This window comes from Typopeltis vanoorti, chromosome 5, assembly GCF_054136105.1.
Source record: "Typopeltis vanoorti isolate ZY-2024b chromosome 5, IOZ_Tvanoo_1.0, whole genome shotgun sequence".
Classification (NCBI taxonomy): Eukaryota; Metazoa; Arthropoda; class Arachnida; order Uropygi; family Thelyphonidae; genus Typopeltis; species Typopeltis vanoorti.
The window spans coordinates 89,042,320-89,065,542 of record NC_143553.1 but is presented as its reverse complement, the minus strand read 5'-3'; the positions used below and the strand labels follow the sequence as shown (position 1 = coordinate 89,065,542).

General features: G+C 37.6%; 1 protein-coding gene across 1 annotated transcript in view; it reads left to right on the top strand.

The window, feature by feature from the left end:
- LOC150106633 (cGMP-dependent 3',5'-cyclic phosphodiesterase-like) overlaps positions 1–23,223 on the top strand; it is a 302,619-nt gene that overhangs the window by 170,412 nt on the left and 108,984 nt on the right. Inside the window, exon 17 of the mRNA XM_090393446.1 lies at positions 5,903–5,950. Within this exon, the coding sequence (XP_090249572.1) occupies positions 5,903–5,950 (48 nt within the window). The remainder of the gene's footprint in view (positions 1–5,902; positions 5,951–23,223) is intronic.

Below are 23,223 nucleotides of genomic sequence, written 5' to 3'. Positions count from 1 at the left end.
TTGGCTGTCTGATAGGTATCAGAGAGGTGTGTATGGTGGAGCAGTTTCCAGAAGGCAGAGGGTTACAAGTGGGGTCCCACAGGGCTCGGTACTAGGACCTATATTGTTTAACCTTTATATCAATGACATAGCCAGTGGATTGCAGGGGGATAGTCAGTTGTTTGCGGATGATGCGAAGCTGGGAAGGATTATTACTAATAGTGCAGATGTGGTAGCCCTGCAAGAGGATTTAAATAAGCTAGATAGATGGGCAAATGAATGGGGGTGTCAGTTTAATGCAGCAAAATGTAAGGTCTTGAGGTTTGGGAAACATCGATGGGATGCTGCATACTCTATGGGAGGAGTTATACTGGAGGAAGTAGGGGAGACATTAGAGGACGTATGCGTCTCGGGAATTACATATGTGGTTTGTTAAAGAGAGTGGAGAGCGTATGTGCGAAAAATGCAGGCAGTGGAGGAAATAAGTACATTAGATATATCGATATCCGACTTTGTTGCTCCAGGAACAGGGAATGAATGTAGGAAGACAAGTAGTATGATAGGAGAGAATGAGAAAATAATAGTTGATAGTGTGGAAGGTGTGAGTGACTGTGGAAGTTTAGGAGATGGTTTTGTTTGGGAGAGTGAATTTAGATTAAGAGTGACTGACCTGCAGAGGGAGATAGATGAGTTGAAAGAGGAGGTGGAATGTCTTGTGAATGAGAGCAGAAGTGTGAAAGATAAGATTAGGAGAATGGAAGAGATAAATGCAAGGCGAATCAGAGTAGGAGAGAGAGAGAATTTAGGGAGTATGAGTGAGAGGTATGGGGGTGCTAGAAGAGGAGAGAATGGAAACAGGAGAAGAGAGGGAATGAGAGAGAGGTATGGGAATGCTAGCAGACGAGAGGATGGAAACAGTAGGAGAGATGGAATGAGAGAGATATGGAAGTGCTAGAAGAGGAGAGGATGGAAACAGTAGGAGAGACGGAATGAGAGAGAGATATGGAAGTGCTAGAAGAGGAGAGGATGGAAACAGTAGGAGAGACGGAATGATAGAGAGATATGGAAGTGCTAGAAGAGGAGCGGATGGAAACAGTAGTAGGAGAGACAGAATGAGAGAGGGATATGGAAGTGCTAGAAGAGGAGCGGATGGAAACAGTAGGAGAGAGGGAATGAGAGAGATATATGGGAGTGCTAGAAGAGGAGAGAATGGAAACAGTAGAAGAGAGGGGTATGGGAATGAAAGAAGAGGAGAGAATGGAAACAATAGGAGCGAGGGAATGGTAAGAGGTATAATGTATGGCGACTCAATGATCCGTGATGTTCAAGATAGGATGCGTGAGGAGTGTTTGCCAGGAGGAACAATAGAAAGGGTGGCTATGGCAATTAAGAGAGGTGAAAGGGTGGATGAGATGATTGTGATGGTAGGAACGAATGACTTGAGTGGTAATGTAAGTCGGGCAGCGAGAGATATGAGATTTTTGCTTGAGACTGTACGGAAGAAGACAGAGAGAGGAAAAATAGTGTGCGTGTTGCCTAGGTATGATAATGATGAGCTGAGCAGAAGAGCAGTGATATTGAATGGCATAATAGCGAGAATGTGTGACAAGAGAGGACTGGTATATGTGGATGCTTGGAGTGCGTTTGAGGAAAGAGAGGAGTTGTATGCGAGAGACCGTTTACATTTGAATGAGGAAGGACGTAGGCATCTGGAGAGATTGCTGTTCTGAACGAGTCAGTGTGTCCCAGGGAGGATGATAGCAGGGGTGGCCTCTTGTGGGAATGGATACTTGGGAGAAGGGAGACAATGTCAGGTAACACTGAGCCCAGTGGAGTCTAGAAGGGATAATGCTGGGTATAGAAACAATGGCATTTATATGCTGTATACTAATGCCAGGAGAATCCGGAATAAGGGAGAGGAATTGGTGGCGCAGATAGCATCAACCTGGCCAAAAATTATTGCGATCACTGAGACGTGGTTGACAGAAGGGGATATAACAACAGGAATAGAAGTCGCTGGGTATAGCATTTTTCGTCAGGATAGGAGGGGAAAGCGTGGTAGTGCGGTGCTGCTTATGATAAGTGATGACCTATGTCCTCTAAGAGTGGAGAATTTGGAAGGAAGTGAGACAAATGATTTTGCGAGTGTATGGTGTGAGGTAGAGGTAGGCAAGACAGGATATTTAGTGGGGTGTTGCTACAGACCCAGGAGCACAGAGGATGGGGACCAGGAGATGTTTAGACAGCTAAGTTTGGCAAGTGCAAGAAGAATGTTATGGGAGATTTTAACTTCAGTAGTATAAATTGGAGAGAGGAAGATGCATGTAGTAATAGGGGAATGGAATTTCTAGAGTTCTTGAGGGACAAATGTCTTAGGCAACATGTAACAGAGGGAACAAGAGGTTCAAAAATTTTGGATTTGGTTATAGCATCAGAAGAGTTGATAATAACTGAGTTGACGTCTCTACCACCAGTTGGAGAGAGTGACCATATGGTGTTGACTTGGAAAATGAATAGACATGCAGGAGTATCGAAGAGACGGGAACTTATGTGGAATTATAAGGCAGGTGATTATAATAGTCTTGGACGTCAACTTCGGGAAGTTTCATGGAGGGAGGAATTGGAAGGCCGGGATATCACCAGTGTGTGGGAAATTGTGAAAGAATATTTGTTATCAGCAATGGTAAGTTGTATACCACGAGTGAAGAAGAGGACGCAATTTGGAGTAAAGTGGATGACAAACAATATTAAACAGGAATTGCATGCGAAAAAGAGGCTATGGAAGAGATATAAGGAGACAGGTGAAGAGATGCATGAGGAATATAAGACACAGGCCAGAAGAGTGACTAGTGTGGTAAGGAAAACGAAACTGGAATATGAGAGGAGATTGGCCCTAAGATCCAAAGAAAATCCTAGGGAATTTTTTAGCTATGTGGCCAGTAGGAGGAGAAATGACTGTGGAAGAATGATATTGTGGGATAAAAATGGGAATAGAGTGACTGATGCAGAGGACATAGTGGAATTGTTCAATGAACACTTTATTGGAGTATTTCATCCTAGAGGAGTCAGTTTTAATGCTAGAGGGATAGGACTGGTACGAGGTCTGGAGGTACAGGAGGAGAGTGTGTTTCAGATACTGAGTACTCTGGATGTCAGTAAAGCTGTGGGACTGGATGGTATTTCGCCACGAGTTTTGAGAGAATGTGCTAGGGAATTGACAGTGCCTTTAACGTGGCTTTTCAATGAAAGTCTGGCTTTGGCAAAGGTGCCCAGGGAATGGAAGGAAGGTAAGATAGTGCCATTGCATAAGGGTGGTAACAGACTGGAAGTGTCTAATTATAGGTCAGTCTTTGTGTCATCAGTAGTTGTTAAGATCTTGGAGAAAGTAGTGAGGGACCGTGTACAGCATTGGGCAGATGAGGGTCATGTTATCTGTGAGAATCAACATGGATTTGTGAAAGGATGCTCTTGTTTTAGCAATATGTTAGCCTTTTATAATAAAGTTACAAGAACATTAGATGAGGGAAAGGCATATACTGCAATTTTCTTAGACTTGGAAAAGGCATTTGACAGGGTGCCACATGATAAGCTGATATTTAAGTTGCAGCACATGGGTCTGGATGTAAGATTGGTCAACTGGATTCAGGATTGGCTGTCTGATAGGTATCAGAGAGTTGTGTATGGTGGAGCAGTTTCCAGGAGGCAGAGGGTTACAAGTGGGGTCCCACAGGGCTCAGTACTAGGACCTAAATTGTTTAACCTTTATATCAATGACATAGCCAGTGGATTGCAGGGGGATATTCAGTTGTTTGCGGATGATGCGAAGCTGGGAAGGATTATTACTAATAGTGCAGATGTGGTAGCCCTGCAAGAGGATTTAAATAAGCTAGATAGATTGGCAAATGAATGGGGGTGTCAGTTTAATGCAGCAAAATGTAAGGTCTTGAGGTTTGGGAAACATCGATGGGATGCTGCATACTCTATGGGAGGAGTTATACTGGAGGAAGTAGGGGAGACAAAGAGATCTGGGGTTGATGATTGATAGAAACCTGAAGTTTAGGGGACATATTGTAAAGGTAACACAGAGGATTGCTGCTATTATGAGAAGGACACTGACCTGCAGAGATAAGAGGGTTATCATTCCATTGTATAAGTCTCTGATCAGACCACACTTGGACTATTGTTCTCAGATTTGGTCCCCAGGATTTGAAGGGGATAAATTAACTGTGGAAAGGATACAAAGACGGATGACAAAGATGGTTTCAGGACTGTACAAGGATAGTTATGAGGATCGGCTGAGAGAATGTGGACTGCAGAGTTTGGTCGATAGAAGGAGAGGTGATATGATTGAGACTTTTAAACTGTTGAGAGGTGGTTACAGGGTTGACACTGGGGAGTTCTTTCGCTTGGTTGAACAGCGGGAAGGAGTGATGACAAGAGGCCATCCCTGGAAGTTACGAAAGGAAACTGTGAGCAAGAGGGTAAGGAGTGGTTTCTTTGTGTGGAGGGTGGTTGAGCCGTGGAATGCATTGCCTGATGGAGTGGTGGGAGCGAGAACGGTCAGTGAGTTTAAAGAGTGGTATGATAGGCTTTGTGTTTCTCAGGGGGGGGGGACCTCCCCTCGATGAGTCTTGACAGACTTTGTCTTAGGAAGGACCTCCCTCGATGAGTCTTTTGACTCCTTGGAGGCCTGAATAATAATAATAATAAAAAATAAAGTTATGTGGAACAATTACTAGGAAAAAATAACAAATTAAATAAAAACTGCACCTATGTTTTATAACAGTTTTCGTGTGTGATAGTGATGCAGCAAGGGTTGGATTCAACTATCAAAGGCAAAATAAAAATATGGAAATGAAATTTCACATTTGATGCATGTGCATATACATATTTTGAATGATAGAATATAAGCAAAAGCATCACTTACTTTAAAATTGGAGCATAATCTCTGAACTAGCAGAAAATATATACATATCAATTTAAATCATAACAGTTAATTTCATTTTGTAATGACCAATTATACAGGGAAACCAAAGAAGGTGAAAGTGCAAAGAACAGTAGATTACCATATAAAGAAGAAAAAAAAAAGAATGATATGATTTAAGAATTTCATGTTATTCTCTATAAAACAAGGTCACCCAAACACTTCCTTCAGGAAATTTGTGAAGTATTCTTCAAAATATGATTTTGAACAAAAAAAAAAATAACATAATCTGGAAAGTTGGCAGACAGTTTTTTAAAATACTATTTCAAATAATTATAACAAATTAATTTCTTTGAGAACAAAGAAAATTTTTGTTGAGTTAGCGATTAGAAAAAATTAGCACAAAAAAAATTAAAAATGAAATTGCTTCTCTAAGGTAAGGCAATATTTAAGTGAAGAAACTATGTAAGGATATTTATTTTGTCCATGCATTAAAATTGTATTGTACAACAAAAAGAGAAAATAAAAATAATTTCTATATTTTTAGTCTGTTCAATACAACTAAGATCCAGTTACCTAGCATAGAACAAGGAACTGTGTTTCTTCTTACAGGCAACTGAGATGCAGCTATGAATGTGAGATAATCTGATTAAGTGTTCTCTTCAGCATGAGGGATTATCACACCTTCTAAACGACAAACTTCCAAATTGCACTTCTTATCCATGTTCTTTAAACACATGGTCTGAAGCGTATCCAGCTCAATTTGAAAAATGAGCAAAATGTCCCAATTAAACGGCATAGTGTCTTAAATAAACAAACGAAATTCTGGTTATTGTTCTGTAATTTTTTCCCAAATAAACAGCTTCCCTAATTAACTGATGTCTCAGTGAACCAGAATCTACATTTTGTGTGTGTGTGTGTGCACGCACATGCATGTTTGTGTGTATAAATATAATATGTAAATTTAGAGTTTAATGAAATTTTTAATCCCTTCAACAGAAATCTGTTCTTGCTGCTCTGTATAGTTCTGAAGGCTCTGTAATGGAGGTAAGTGGATTTTTTTTACTACAAACCTGTTTGTATATAGAAATGTAATTAAGACATAATTTTTAAAGTAATATTAGTGTTAGGATATTTTAAATATATTTATTAAACATTTCTAAAGTGGTAGGAATATCACAATAGATTACAGCAGTGATTCAGAGGATATGAATATGTTTAAGTAAGGAGGTTATGGGTCCTTTGTATGAGGCGTGGATCAGACTATATATGGATTATTATGTGCAGATTTGGTCACCTGGTTTTCAAGGGTTGCAGTGATATTGGAAAAGGTCCAGGTATGGACCAAGGTGGTGTCCATTCTCTGGCATACTGGTTATGAAGAAAGCTTGAGGAAATGAAATTTGCTGAGCCTCATGGACAGGAGGCAGCAGTGACATGATTGAGATATGCGAGTTGGTAAGGGATTGCATTAATATTGAAGAGATTTTTCATAGAATAAGGTAGACAGAGGAACAAGATACTATCCTTGGAAGCTGAGTTTGATAAGGAAGTTTTTGGTGTGGTGAGTGATTGGTGAGGATACATTGCCTGAGAGCATAGTATGTGTGTAGAAATTCTGAATGAGTGTAATGCATAGATAGAAATATCCTTTTTCAGTTTAATGAAGATCGCACAAAGAATGAATTAAGTGATGATGATGGAGTATTTCATTTTTATCACAATGGCATCATTGAAGATACAATGTAATAATTATAACATGTGCATAAGCAACACAAAAGCAAAGTGAAAATGACTGAGAAACCCTGAAGTCCTCGGAAGGGTGCCTATGAGTGCTGGTAGGAAGTCTTGGTTGTTGGACAGTGGGACTAACAATTACAGTTTCCCATATCATAGGAATTTTCACACAACCATATTTATTGAACCTAAGTTGGTTTTACCTCTAATGTAATCTACAATGTTAACAAAATACTTATTCTTCACTTCATCTCACAATTCTCTTAACATACGGATTACAGTACAGTAATCCCTCGATTAGTGCATCATTTTTTTTCGATACCCAAATTCAATTAGTGTGCCTCTAAAATTCGATTAGTGCGCCTATATTAAAAATAAATGTTACAGATTTAAAAAATTTTCTATCTATATATTTTTATGGCTAACTATTTTAAAAAATCACTCACCAGAATGAAATAATTTAGTTACAGATTTAAAACATTTTACAAAGTTATTTTTAATGGCATACTACACTACTTCCATGTACACTATATATACTATGTTCCAAATTTTTACTGCCAAAATTTGTCATCTGCTATAGTATGCCCACAGATTCAAGACACTTCTGCACATATCACAAAAAGGAGAATCCATTCTGATAATAGGGTAATCAATTTGTCTTCTGGGATGAGTTGTTTATTATTACATGTCGGAAAATTAACTTCTCTTTTATGATCATTGTAGTTTTTAAAGTGGTAACTATTTTGCTTGTATAACAGTTGGGAAATTTTATCTATAAAGCATGTGATTTCACGTGTTGATGAACAATTCGTACGTCCTTTATTTCTTTCTCCCTTTCAGTGATAACACCCAAGAGTTAGTTAAATATCATATTGAAGAATTGAGTGATTTCGACCTGCTAAATTTAGATGCACAGCGGGAAGATCCCGAAGAATATGAAGAAAATTTAACTACTGATAGTCAACCAAAAGAGATTTCACAGAAACAGTTTGAAAATATTTTTCGTACAATCGAAGTTTTTAAGCAGCAATGCTTAGAGGCTGACCCTGATGAAGAGAGAAGCAGTAAAATTTGCAGAAGAGTAGAAGAGGCAATAGGGCCATACCATCAGTTGTATGAAAAAAAAGAAACAAAGTGCCTGCCAAACTACATAGCTCAATTCTTTGTTAAGAAGTAGAATAATAAATTTATATTCTGAATATTTTTTATTGTCTTTCAGCTTCATGGTTTTCCTTTAAGTAGACCCTGAGACATACCCTAATTCTTTTATCAAAAAAAATTAAGGTTTAAAAAAGAAATCTAAGGAACGAATTATACATTTTCCCATTGGTTATTATATTTGATTAGTGCACTTTCGATTAATACGCCTGTTTTAAAGAATGCATTAGGCGCACTAATCGAGGGATTGCTGTAATGTTATTGCTAATTCCCTTTGTCTGAGCAACTCAGAAATAGCAACTAGAAATTTAAAGAAATATAATCTCTGCACTGCTTTCAAACCTCATAACAGGTGACTGACTGGTGTTATCTAACCAACTCCCTTCCCTCTCTATTTTAAGTGTATATAAAGTTTCTTGTATTTGAGACAAATTGTCTTATTATGGACAGACTGGAAGATATGTGAATATTCATCTGGAAGAACATAAATACATCTGCCATCACAATTGTGATCAGTCTGGTTTAATTAGGCAAAGCTATTGGCACCATGTACAGTGTCAAATGGGGAAAAAATAGTACATTTACTGCAATAAATACAAATATGAAACTATATAAAGAAAAGTTATTAAAGATCCATTCTTTTTTTTTTTTTCCCTAGTCATATATATTGAAACAAGGACTCATTTTACTTAGTATAGTTTGCCCACCGATTAGAGATCCTTCAACGCTTCTGCGTATGTCAGAAAAAGGAGAATCCATTCCAATAATAGGGTAATCAGTCCGTATTGTGGGATGAGTTGTTTATTATTACAGGGCGGAAAATTAACTTCTCTTTTATGATTATTGTAGTTAACTATGTTGCTTGTATAACAGTTGGAAAATTTTACCTATAAAGCACGTGAATTTCGCTTGTTGGTGACCAATTCGTACGTCCTTCATTTCTTTCTCCCCTTCAGCACGAATCGACTATTCTTGGCAAGATGCCAAGCAGAGACCTACAAACGTTGGGCGAACAATACAGTAGTGGAAAACCCAAGGTACTTGATGCAGAACCATGCCTTACTTCACGTAATATCTGTTTTATTATCTGTAGTCTGGTTCCTATATTCTTTCTTTTTTTTTTTTCTTTCCTTCTTGCTCATTACCCCCAATGCTATTGGAGCATTTGAAGACTAGAGGTGAATCTTTCCTGTTTTACTATATATTTTTATCTCATGCAGTGGGGGTCTGCCTTTTCTCCCAGGTATTTGCATTATCTAGTAGGCTGAATCCTAAGACACCTGGTAAGCATAAGAAGATTGACCAAATACTCCCCTTGAACAAATGGAGTTGTAAGGATTGAAGGCCATAGCCATGGCAAAATTGGACATGTTAGCTCAGATGTGATATCTACTTCTCAGACTAATGATAGAATTGACTCAAATCCAAATAGGAACTTTCATTTCTGGATAGCACATCTGTGAAAAACACCTTTGATAAAGAAATTGAACATTTTTTATTTATGTTTTTACATTAATGACATTGGGAAGAATTTGACATGTGGCATATAGCTATTTGCTGATGCAAAGATAGGTAGGGTAATCAGGAGTGCTGCTGATATGCAGTACTTGCAGAATGATTTGATTAAGCTGGAATTGTAGGCATGTGAAAATGGCTGTCAATTCAATGTTAAATAAATAAATCACACTTTGATGTGATTAGATATCCAATGGCATTCTATCTAACAGATAAGCTTACCGGTTCATGTTAAACCAACCTGCATTTATAGATTACCAAAAATCAACAAATCTGATATCCCCCTACACCCCATAATCGATAGCATAGATAGTTCCACGTATAAACCTGCCCAACAGTTAGCCAAGTCTCTTGCCCCCCCTTACTGATAACTCTTTTGTAAAAAAAAAAAAAAAAAATCCGTCCATTTCAAATCACTAGTTAAAAATCATACCCTTAAAAATTCAGACATAATGGTTAGTTTTGATGTCACCTCTTTATTTACCAATGTACCACTTATAGATACTCTTCATTTGATCAAGTCTAAATTTTCCCCTGATATCTTTGAATTATTCAAATTTACTATGTATGTAGATTACTTTACATGGAGAGGAAAAATCTACAAACAGAGTAATGGTACTGCTATGGGTTTCCACTCACCTCTTTAGGAAATGTTTACATGGAACACTTTGAAAACAAAGTACTTACCACAGCTATATACAAGCCTCTAGTTTGGTTACCCTATGTTGATCATGTGTTTGCAATTTGGCCTTATGGACAAGACACTTTGGATGTGTTTCTCACTTATTTAAACAGCCAAAAGCCCAAAATCCACTTCACAGTAGAAAAAGAATCTAATAACTGTTTACTTTTTCTTGACACTTTAATCACCTGCCTTTTTCCATTTACAGAAAACCAACACACACAGGAATATGTCTACATAAACAATAACATGATCATCATCATCCAGCCCAATAGTATGGCATTTTAAAAACACACACAGAGCCAGAGCTATTTGTCTTAACAACACAGAACTCAAATATCTGTGACATAAGTTTTTGGCCAATGGCTACAAAATAGATACAATTCCTACTAGCTTTTGGAGACTGAGTGGGCAGTTCAATCTCCACCGGTAGCCAATCAGAGATAGCTGGCCCATGTGTATCACTAATTATAGAAGCCAACCAATGAAGAGGCTGGCAAACAAGTACTGCCATCTCTTTTTTCACCTAACCCTAACAAGATATGTCACTGTCTGAAATAATGTGGATACTAAGGTCGATTTTCTTGAGTTTACGGGAGGAAAAACCCGCTTGCCTATGCCAGAGATCGACTAACTCAGGAACTGGTTTGAAGTAAGGCTTAGAAAAAGTTCCTCTAGTCGGCGACTAGACTTGAACTTAAGTCAAACTTCGAGTGACCAAGCACAGAGGATGCAAGCACCACTTCTACTGGGCTACACAGGCCTTAAATAAATTTAGTTTAAACCTTTATCCAAGTGTAAGCAAACAAAGTTTGCTCCTGAAGTATCTTCAGGACTGAGACAACTCGTGGTAAAGGTGGACCAAGCTCTCATTACTCCTTGTCTCAGTATCTCCCATAATGCAAAGCACGTCTCCTTGTGGACATGTATGATGCTATGCATCAAGGGAAGGGCCACTACTCAGACCAGTTTCGACCTTTATTGAATGTTTAAGTACAGGTTTAACTCCAAAAACTCAGCATTGTTCCCCTCATAACAGGCTTACCCTGCCACTGAGAAGAACTCTCAGAACTGGTTGGCTCTACACTGTGAAAGACTCACCACACCACCGAGCAGAGCCGTGCATTTGCTCGTATCTCATCCGAGAGATAACAGCAACAGCCGTGCCTCAGTTAACCTTCATAGGCTACAGCATTGCCATTTATTATCCCCCCCCCCTAGGACCTGGGTGACAGCAACAGCTGAGCCTCAGTTAAAACTTCATGGGCTACAGTATTGCCATTCATCACCCAATCTTCCAACCAGTTTTGACCTTTGTTGAAGTCTCATCAGTGGGTGCCAGACCCAGTGGTAGTGATACTAAGGTGGGAGCAATGGAGAAGTCATATTTTCCTATACGAGTTGCCAAAAAGTGTCTCATCTTATTATTAAATTTCTCGATTTAGAGAAAGATGTTGGAAGTTTTTTCCCACTTGGTAAGACTATAATAAATTTAGTTTAATCCTTTATCCAAGTGTAAACAAACAAAGTTTGTGCCTGAAGTATCTTCAGGACTGACGAGACCTCAATAAAGGTCGAAACTGGTCTGGGTAGTGGCCCTTCCCTTAATGCATAGCATTATGCATTAAGTTACCTCAGTCCTGAAGATACTTCAAGGGCAAACTTTGTTTGCTTACACTTGGATAAAGGATTAAACTAAATTTATTACAGTCTAACCAAGTTGGAAAAAAACATCCAATAGATAAAATACTACATATCTTCATTACTCCTCCCTCCCTCCCCCCCTAATACATAAGAACACAACATTACCATTTCTATTCCCTATGTCAGCTGTACATCTGACATATAGGTCTATAGCCAGACACATTTTGCACCACCCCAGTGCAATGAGATTATCATATATTCTTTCTATTCCTGTGGAATCTATCTTGAGCTTAGACTCAAATTATACAAAAGATGTCAAGGGTTAAGCCAGTTTGGCTGAACATTCCTTTAGCAGACGTGCTAAAGTAATGTTCAGCCAATGTAGTGGTAGCATTATGTTACATACACCAGGTTATGGTTTTTGTCAAAGTGAGCACTCATTATTTGAACTGCTGCTTCTGATATTAAGGTACCATCTGCATTCAGTAAAGTTATTCTTCCTCATTCATTCTTTCTTTTACTTAACAGTATAATGATAAATTTTTTTAGGTTGCCTTTAGCCAGTGCATCTAATTTCTTTTCAGTTACTTCAATTAAGCTTTCTGCACAATACTCGTAACTTTTCTTGCTTGAGCCTTATATAATTCATAACTCCTCTCACTTCCACATCATCTTCTTATAGATCTCTTGTTTAATAAGATTGCACTTCCATTTCACTCCCATTCTGTTTGTTCTTTGAACTTTACAGACACATTCAGATACTGCATCACTTAAGCATCTTTGTTTCCAAGCTTCCCATGCACTACTGATATCCTTTCCATTCAGCAACTAATATCATGGAACCAAAGATAGAATTTCCTAAGTTTGACATAATGTCTAGATTTGTATTCGTGTGTAGAGGCATAAGTACTGTGAGGACATCATGTTGGAGGCTTAATGGAATGTATACAGCACTCAGAAAGGATTAACATAGGTTTAATACTTCCTATATTTCGTCCTAGTCACTAGGACATCTTCGGGGATTACAAAAACAACTAATGTAACATGAACACAAATATCATACAATACTAAGCCCAACCACGTGGGTGACACTAAAGTCCTATCTAGGTGGAGTGCCCTCTAAGGGCGGTTGTAGGTGGCCTGGAATGCAAGGTGGGACCTCTGGTGATGAGTGTTTCCCAAATCTTTGGAAGCTTAATGCAACCATATATTTATTAAGATTTGATTGATTTCTGAGAGCTGCTGCTGCTTCTAAGAATAGTCTCTCTTTCTTGAATTTGCTGTGGTGGAGCATGGTGGTTTTCTTCCAAGAGACCCTGTGGGTGGTGTCCAAGACATGGTCAGTCAAGCTTGGCTGACCATAGTTGTGTTTACAGATGTAAGATTTGTGTTCCTCCAGCAGGATGGATGCTGATCTGCCTGTCTGTCCAAAGTATGCCAGCATACAGGAACAGGGTACTTTGTAAACTCCAGGTAGAGAGAGAGGAGGGAGCTGATCTTTAGTAGAACGGATAAGGGTAGCAAGTTTGCGGTGGGACTTATATGCTGTGTGTAGGTTGTACTTTTTAGAATCTTGGCTATTTTTTCAGATGTGCCACGGATGTAGGGTATGGTGATGGCATTTTTAAACTCTTGTTGATGAGAAGGATGGGGAATGGGGGGGAGGACTGATTATTTTTTTGATACTGTGATCGCTGTAGCCATTGGAGAGGAAAGTGCTGTGTATGTGGTTAAGCTCAGTAGTGAGGGCAGTTCCACTGTAACAAACATTCACAAACTCTCTCACCACCACCACCCCTCTCAACAATATGGCATTATTAAAACTCTTACCAAGAGAGCCCACAATCTTTGGGCTCTTAGTCAGTCTTTCATATATGCTCTTTCTTTTACTAGCCACATAACTGTAGAATTCCCTACGATTTTGTTTCACTGCCTGATAGTCTCCTTTTACTGACCAATTTCTGCTTTTTCACTAATCATCTTCCTAGCATGTATCATACTCCTTATAATTTGGCACCTTTTATTCGGCCTCATTGCCTTATACCCTTCAAAATTAAATAAAATTTAGTTAATAATTATTATTCATAGATTTAATCCTTCCATTAAGGATACTTAAATTCCATTAAATTTAAACATGGATACTTATACAGTGACAATCAATCCACACTAGCCCAAATTCAAACTGCTGTCTGACAATTTGCTCCTTTGTGGTAAAAAGATGAAGTGACTGCTGGTAAGCAAGAAGGTTTATGTGGAGTAAATACAAGATTTGAATGAAAGTTGGTAAATATGAGAAATTAGATAAAGCAATGATGATTGGCATATATAAAGTGAACATGTATGAAAGAATGGAATAAAAGATAGTTGGAATTACAAAAATTACTGACTCATGAGTGGTACTTTATGGAGATTATTATTAGAGTTGTAGCAAATGAGAGGTGTACACAAAGTGAGTCAAAGAATCCATTCTTTTGCTGGTCTAAGTGATAATATCGTAATGATTTTAAGGAAACAACTCATTTGGCTTCGCATTAGGAAATCCAACAACAGAGACTCCAAATGCAGGCTTTTGAAAGACTTGTTCCAGGGACTTGAAAAAGAGGAAGATCCATAATAAACCGGTTAGTTAACATTAAATCTTCATAAGGACCTAAAAATTTAGAGCTTACATAACTAGAAATGTGAAAATATAATAATGGATAATGGCAATGAAGAAGACATGGATGTGTAGGAGTAAAGAAGTTATGGTTCCACTGTTTAAGGCCATGAACAAGAGACACATATGGAATACCTGGTTTTCAAGGGGATGAAGATATTTTGAAGAGTGACTAAGATATCATGAAGAGTGACTAAGCTTTCGGGTCTCTGGACTGTTGAATGTGAAGGTAGATTGAGAAAATACCATTTGCAGAGCCTGGTGGATAAAAGAGAATGATATGATCAAGGCATATAAGTTACTGAAGAGTTTTCCCACAGAATGGAGGGAGACAAGTATAAAATAAGTGTCCAGTAAATTGTACAAAGGAGATTGTGAAAAGCATTTATTTATTTTTATTTTATTTATTTTAAATGGAGTGGTTGGTTAGTGGAATGTACTGCCTTAGCTCATTCAGTGCAAGAACACTGAATGAGCTAAGGCAGAATCTGATGAGTTCATAATAATCAGTTTCATCATATATATATTTTTCTTTACATAACTAATATCACTGATGATTTTAAATGAAAGAAGGGCAGTATTAGATTTCTTAGCATAATATGTATCAAATATACATCAGAAATTATCATGAAAATATTAGGGGGGAAAAAAAAGTTATCAGCAAGTAGTATATGAACAGTATGAAGCATAGGCAAGAACCACAATCTGTATGGTAAGGAAAGATGAAAGCTAATTATGAGATCAAGGTAGCTGATGAAGCCAAAGGAAATCCCAAAGAGTTCTCTCACTATGTGGCAAATAAAAGGAAGAATGACTATGGAAAGATGCTTTAACAAGTGTTGATGGTAGGAAGATAACAGAAACAAACAAAACAATACAATATTGAGTGATCATTTTGCAAGGGTGTATCATCTAGGTGATGATATTGCAATGCTAGATATGGCACTGATTGATGGGAAAATAGAGGTTGAAGAATTGGAGATGCTTACAACCTTGAAGAAAGTTAATGCAAATATGACGATAGAAATAGAATATCCATCCTCATTTGCTCTTTTATGCAAATGAGAATGGATATCAAGCTGGTGATTTGGATAAGAGAGTGGCTGATGGACAGATATCTAGGAGTAATTAATATATGGGGGAACTAGATCCAGGGATGACTAGTGATGTACTGCAGGGCTCAGCACTTGATTCTTTGCTGTTTATTTTGTATATCAATGAACACAGGACATGATTTAAGAGGAAAGATTAAATTGTTTGCCAATGATGCAAAGCTAAGAAGAATGATAATCAATGAAGATAATGTAGAGATTCTGCAGGATGACTTAAATAGACTGCCACTAAAAGCAACTGTGGTTGTAATGTGGCCAAGTATAAGGCAACTTTAGGATGAAGAGATCAAAACCATGTACTATACTGATGGAAGTGAACCTCAGGAAATTGATGAGAACAGGGATTTGGAGGTGACTATGGATGAAAGTTGAAGTTTAGAGGACATATGGCAAAGGCAGCAAAAATAGCTCGTCATATTACTTGGATTTGAAGAACACGCTCATAGATAAGGATAAGGAGTAAAGATCTGGTCACTATATTCCATAGAGATGAGAGAGTGGTGGACAGGATCCAGAGGCAAGTGACCAAGATTGTGGCAGGTCTATAGAATGCTTTCTATGAGGATAGATTTAAGGTTTCTGGTCTTCAAAGACTTGTCAATAGGCATAAAAAAGGGGACATGATAGAAAAATAAGTTATTAAAGAAATTCTATAGGAGTGACTCAGTAATGAGTCACTCCTATAGAATTGTGCAGGGTGATGAGCAATGGTGTCAATTCTAGATTTTTTACTGGGCTGTCGCAAGGCAACTTTTTTTTTTTTTAAGCAGCATGTGAAAGAGACAACTGAAGACAGAGTGCTACATTTGATCATAGTCAGAAGGTGTCTCAGTAAAGGATGCGACTGTTTTGCATCAGTACTGACCTAGAAAGTAGTCAACTATATGGATGTTCCAATCAGGACAGGTTACATTCTTAACTACAAATCTAGACATCATGTTGGAGGCTTAATGGAATGTATACAGCACTCAGAAAGGATTAACATAGGTTTAATACTTCCTATATATATGAAAGACTGACTGTAGATAGCCCATAGGTCACATCTGAAGTTATAAGAACATGTGAAAATTATAGTAAAAGTGAGTATTCTGTCAGTGTATTACAAGTTGAGAGTGGAAGTGGAGGTTGGGGTAATATTGCATAGCAGTGAGAAACAGGAAAGGATACTAGCAGTTTAGGAATGAGAAATGTTTATTAAGTAAACATGTTATTTAATAAGGCTGTGTGACATATATTAACAGAACAAGCTTACTTTGATTTGGGTGTTCAATGAGTCTGACAACAGGAATCCTGAAGGATGGTAAAATAGTGCCACTGTATAAGGGAGAATCCAAGTCAGTGGCTTCAAACTATAGGCCAGGTTAAAGAGATAATACAAACTTAGATTGACAAGTATAGACTCTCTCTAGAGAGCAGTATGAGTTTATTGAAGGGAGATCTTATATCATTAAGTAGCGTGGTTACATTTTATAATATTCTAATTTCAGGAAATTAGACAAAAAAGATAGTTATATGGTAATTTTTCTTGACCTTGCAAAGCATTTGATATGATAGAATACCATGCAACACGTAAGCAGGATTGAGTTGGATAGTCATTTGATTACCTGCTTTTGGGAATTGTTGGTTGAGAGCAGCCAGAAATTTGTATATGGGAATGCAGTGCATTTCGAAAGGGAAACATAACAAGTGGAATTCTGTTCTGGGACTTCTGTTGTTTAATCCATAATATATCTCTGATATAGTTCAATATACGAGAAGAGATATTCACTTTTATGCAGATGATGCCAAATTGGAAAGAGCAATTTAAGGATGCTCTTTATGGATGTCATAATGAGAACACTGAAAAGTAAGAATAAGGAAATAGTATTTCAAGGAAGTAATATTTGTTGGCCAAGTGAGTAGGCAGGAGATGAAATTCATCACCCAATAAGCAGGGAAGTGCCCTGCTTATTGGAGGTCTGAATTGGCTTGAAAAAGTTTCATGTTTGGTTGCTAGAGCAGAGTTTCCAGACTGAAAAAAAAAAAAAAAAAATACAAAAAATATAAAATTAATAAAAAAAATGTTAATTCTGTCTACTAATGGTATGAATGTATTATCATCAACTTCTCGATATGTACCCTCAAGGTATATTCAGACTACTATGACAACACTACATGATTAAGTTTACATTAATAATAACCTCTTATCAACAATTTTCCTCCAAACTAGTCTATTACTTGGCAACACTTTAATATTTGTATCTAACATTTCAGTCTTCTAAGGCACTTCTCAGTGAATCAGTCCACCTAGATTTTGGTCTTCCTCTGAGTCTTTTTCCTACCACATCAAACACTTGTTTTGCAAACCTTACTCTCCCATTCTATTTAAGTGACCATACCACCTTAGATTAGCTCTGCTGACAAATTCTTGAGTGCTAATAATGTCAAATTCATTTCTAATATCTTCATTTTTAATATGATTCTGCCACTGATGCCATCAGTTCACTCCCCTAATTATTCTCAGAACCCTCATATCTGTGATCTCTAGTCTTTGATCAAATGCTTTATTTTTAACCCAACTCTCAGATCCATAACTTAAAACCGGTTTAAATACTGTCTTGTATATAGCTAATTCGGTGTTTTGGCTAATTTCTCTCTTATTCCATATAAATTTATTCAGCTGACTTCCCAGCATACCAGCTTTGCTTATTCTGTTGTCTATTTCCAGATTTAACCTGCCATCTTTACTAAAAAAAACACGTGTCTAAATAGCTGATATACTTTTCTTGTTCTATAGGATCTTCATTCAGAATGCAGCTGAAGTTTTCTATGCTCCTGCCTATTTTCATAGTTTTAGGTTTTTTATTTTTGATTTTCATGCAAAATTTGTTTCAGCTGTTATTCAGTTTAGTTAGTGAATCCTGGAGACTTGTACCAGATGTGTTTAGGAGTATGTCATCATCTGCACAAAGCAAAGAGCTAAGTTTCACATCTCCAATTCTAATATCAGGCTTGATACCACTTTCTTTCATAATGTGATTCATATAGATGATAAATAAGAATGTAGATAATGTGCATCCTTGTCTTACCTCTGATTTTACATCAAACCATCTTCCTGTATTTCCTTCAATTTTAACACTGATTGACAATTTAAATATAGACTATGTATTGCTCTGTATAATGTTCCATTCACTCATATGTAAATGTAGTGTTTTGAAAAGCATTTCTCTGGGCACGTTGTCATATGTCTTTTCGAGAGCTAAAAAACTTAAGTGCAGATCCTTGTCATATTCGTGATTTTTCAACAATTTGTGTTAAAGTGAAAATCTGATCTTGACAACCTCTATTTGGCATGAACCCATCTTGTTCTTCTCCAAGTTTGTCTTCCACAATCTTTCTTAACCTCTTTTTCAAGAATTTTGCATACATCTTAGCTGAAACAGTAGAGAAATTCCTCTGTAATTGTAATATTAAGCTTTATTCTCTTTTTTTTTATAGATGGGTACTATGAGAGCTCTATTCCACTCATTGGAAATTCACCCTTCTAATTAGGCCCTCTGAATTATGCAGTGTGGCAAATGCAGAACTTTTATACCTCCATACTTAAACATTTCTGGTTGAATATCATCTACTTCAAATTAAAGATACCAAGAAATTATATACTTGATCGTGTCTGGACAGTTCATTGCTGAAATTCATCTTGGGAAAATTGATCGCCGACAATTCATCTCGGGAAAATTGATCGCCGACAATTCATCTCGGGAAAATTGATCGCCGACAATTCATCTCGGGAAAATTGATCGCCGACAATTCATCTCGGGAAAATTGATCGCCGACAATTCATCTCGGGAAAATTGATCGCCGACAATTCATCTCGGGAAAATTGATCGCCGACAATTCATCTCGGGAAAATTGATCGCCGACAATTCATCTCGGGAAAATTGATCGCCGACAATTCATCTCGGGAAAATTGATCGCCGACAATTCATCGCGAGGAAAATTGATCGCCGACAATTCATCGCGAGGAAAATTGATCGCCGACAATTCATCGTGAAGACTATTCATCACTGGAAATTTAATTGTGGGGAAAATTAATCGCACTAAAATTCATCACGGATATATGTGGAAAAAATTTTTTTAAAAAAAATTTACGTATAAAGTTATTCATATTCTTTCTTACTATAGGCTATGTATATGGAATATTAATTGTCACAGAACTGGGATAGGATGGTGAGGGAGAAAGAGCACCATATTTAAAAAAAAAAAAATAAAATGATAGTGGCATTGTTCTCCAGAGTGATACAATCTTAAGTGAAGAAATATGAAAGGATCTCTTATTTGCACTGGCATTAAAAACTATAATTATATGATAAAACAAGTAGCAAATCATGCCTAAGTAGCTGAAATGTTTTACTTGTTCTATAAGTTCTCCATTCACAATTCAGTTGATATTTTCAAGATTTCTGCCTATTTTCATTGTCTTTGTCTTTTTAATATTGACCTACATACCATATCTATTACAACAGTTATTCAATTTTGTCAGGGAATCTTGTAGACTTGTAGTAGATTTATTTAGAAGTATAACATCATCCTCATAAAGCCAAGAGCTGAGAAACTTGTAGGTAATATAATTTAGATTCCAGTTACCGAGCAAACAGCAAGCAATTGCATTTCTGGCAATAGTAACCGAACGTAGCTCTGTATGCAAGGTGATCTGGTTAAGTGTTCTCGTCAGCATGAAGAATTATCACACCTTCTAATGGATGTGACAGTCAAATGCACTTGATATCCATGTTTTTTCAACAGGTGATCTGACTTGTATCCAGGATTTGCTAGATGTATATATACGTCCTGAACGGTTGGCAAGATAATCATGTGGAGGTCACGGTCGAAAAAATTGCAGCTTAGGTTGCATGTATCCAAGAGATACATTCATTACTAGTATGTGCTGAAATGCAATAAAACTTAAAAAAAAAAAAAAAAAACACTACAAATATAATATGTAATGGTTTATTTATTTTCACTTACAATCTAGAAATTATTGAAAAAAAAAACAACAAATAAAAAACAACAACAAAACCAATACTATACTGACATCGGAGTTTGTGGTATCTCTGATACAATTGACTATCAAATATCACTTTCGCATTCAACTCTGTCATTCTCATCATCGGACTCTAGTAACATTGGTTGAATCGCTTCAACATCTGATGGATTATGTCGATATATTTTTCCAGCCATTTTCAACAACCAATTAAAAAAAACTAAACCAATACTATACTGACATCGGAGTTCACAGTGTCTCTCAGATACAATTTGCTATTAAATATCACACACCTCTACATAACACTTGTTGAACCAAACTGACTTCCATTTTTTTAACGAATAACGCTTTCAGCAAATTTTTCCTCTTGATGAATTTTACCCAGCGATAAATTTTCCCGCGATGAATTGTCTGTGAACCATACTTGGTTTAATCCTTTATCCAAGTGTAGATAAAAAAGTTTGTATTTGAACTATTTTCAGGACTGGGGCAACTCGTATATAGATGTTTATAATTCACATCACTTGTCTTAGTATCCCATAATGCAAAGCACATATCCGTATGGGTATGTATAATGCTAAGCATTATGGGAAGGATCACTACCCAGACCAGTTTCCCTGTTTAAGTGCGGGGTTACTTCTCCAAGAAACTGATGAAATCTCTCGGATCACCCAACAGTGAGCGAACCACAGGATCAAAAACTCAGCGTTATTCCCCTCAACAACAGGCTCACCCTGCCACTGAGAACTTTCAGTGCTGGCTCTATCCCATGGCAGGCTCACCCCACAACTGAGCAGAGCCTCTCATATTTCATCTGTGGGGTAATAGCAACAGCCAAGCCTCAGTTAAAACTTCATGGGCTACAGCATTGGTATTCATCACCCAAGCTTCCAACCGGTTTTGACCTTTATTGAGGTCAAAATCATATGAAAAATCAAAAGCAGAAGTCATGACTTCTTTCATAAAGTAATTGAACTAATAGCTCTAGTCATGGCTGGGTAACGGCAATAGCTGAGCCTCAGTTAAAACTTCATTGGCTACAGCATTGCCATTTGTTACCCTGGAAGTCCTAAAAAAGGACTAATAATCTCATAAAGTAATTGACAATTGACATTTATTCTTTAAGGGTGAAGCAAAATGCTTTTCATATTCCCCACTATCTGTCGTGGATTACAGTGAGGGTAAAATTTACGAGTAGTTTGCTCGCCCTGAATGGGCATGGAGATTATGTATCGCTATAGGAGGCTAATATAGTTTTTGGTCTAATATATTTGAATATGTCCGTTGGCTCGTATGCTACAGCTTGTTGAACCAAATTGTTGGGATGTGTGGACATCTTTAGAAAAAATTTGGAAGCTAAGGACTGTAGATAAGAGAGAATATAGGGAGTATTTGTGTCTCTGTGGAGTTGGCTGTTTCTAACATACCACGGGGTGTTCAAAATCATTCTCAAGCACTTGTTCTGCACTCGCTGTATCTTAATAATGTTAGTATTAGAGGTGTGGCTCCAGGCTGGAGAGGCATAGGTGATTATAGGACGAATCGTCATCTGGTATAGCTGCAATTTGATTCTGTTGCTGAGTTTGCTATTTCTATTAATTAGCGGGTAGATCTGAGCTATGGCTTTAGATGCTTTTGCACATGCAGACTTGATATGTTGGTTGAAAGATAGCTTTTTGTCGAGAATCACACCCAGGTAATTTGTTTCTTTCTGCCAGGGAATTTTAGTATTGAATAGTAACACATCTCCTGCAGGAGACATTGGCCTTTTTGAGAAAAGAACCGCTGAGCTTTTCAGGGGGTTGACTTCCAATCTCCACTTGGAGAACCAACCCTCCAGCTGTAGAAGATTTTCTTGAAGCTTTCTGGTAACGAAGTGGGGGTCTGAGAGATCTGGTTAGTATTGCCGTATCGTCCGCATACAGTGCTAAAATGGAAGTCATCGGATTGTGTGGGATGTCTGACATGTATACAGAAAACAGCAATGGAGCCAGTAGAGATCCCTGCAGCACTCCAGCAAAGATATGGCACTGGGACGATGTAGAACCATTAATTTTAACTTGCATTGATCTATTCTGAAGATATGAACGGATTAGATGAACCATTTTTAGTGAGATACCGGCTGAGATAAGTTTGTGCAGGAGTCCAAAATGCCAGATTTTGTCAAATGCTTTAGATAGGTCTAGGAATACAGCTCCTGTACACTGGTGCCAGTTGTAGCTGGTGGTGATATATTCCACAATTCTGTGGATTTGCTGGGTAGTACTATGGTGTTGTCGAAAACCAAACTGTTCCTTAGGGAGGATGTTTAGGTCATTTACTGAGGTTTGGAGTCGTGAGAGGATGACCTTCTCTGCAACCTTACCCAGATTGGAGATGAGACTGATTGGATGATAATTCTGCGGTAAGTGTGGGTCTTTGCCTGGCTTATGTATAGGAATCACATGAGCGATTTTCCAGGTGGAAGGAAAATAGTGAAGTCTTAAGATTGCATTTATTATACTGGTCAGATGCACTATAGCTTTTCGAGGCAGCAGCTTGATCACCCTGTTTGAGATGCTGTCTGGTCTAGGAGCTTTATTGTTCTTAAGTTTTTTAATAATATCATATAATTCAACAGGTGATGCGGGTGCAATATGATCAGCACTGGTATCCGGGAGGTTTAGTGCATGCCTAACCTGTCTGTGGATTTTGTACAGATGATTGAAATCAATGTTGTTATAAGAAGGTTTGCACTGATCCTCAAGATTTTTAAGTATGGCTTCTGCCTTATCTGCATCTGTGTGGACTAGG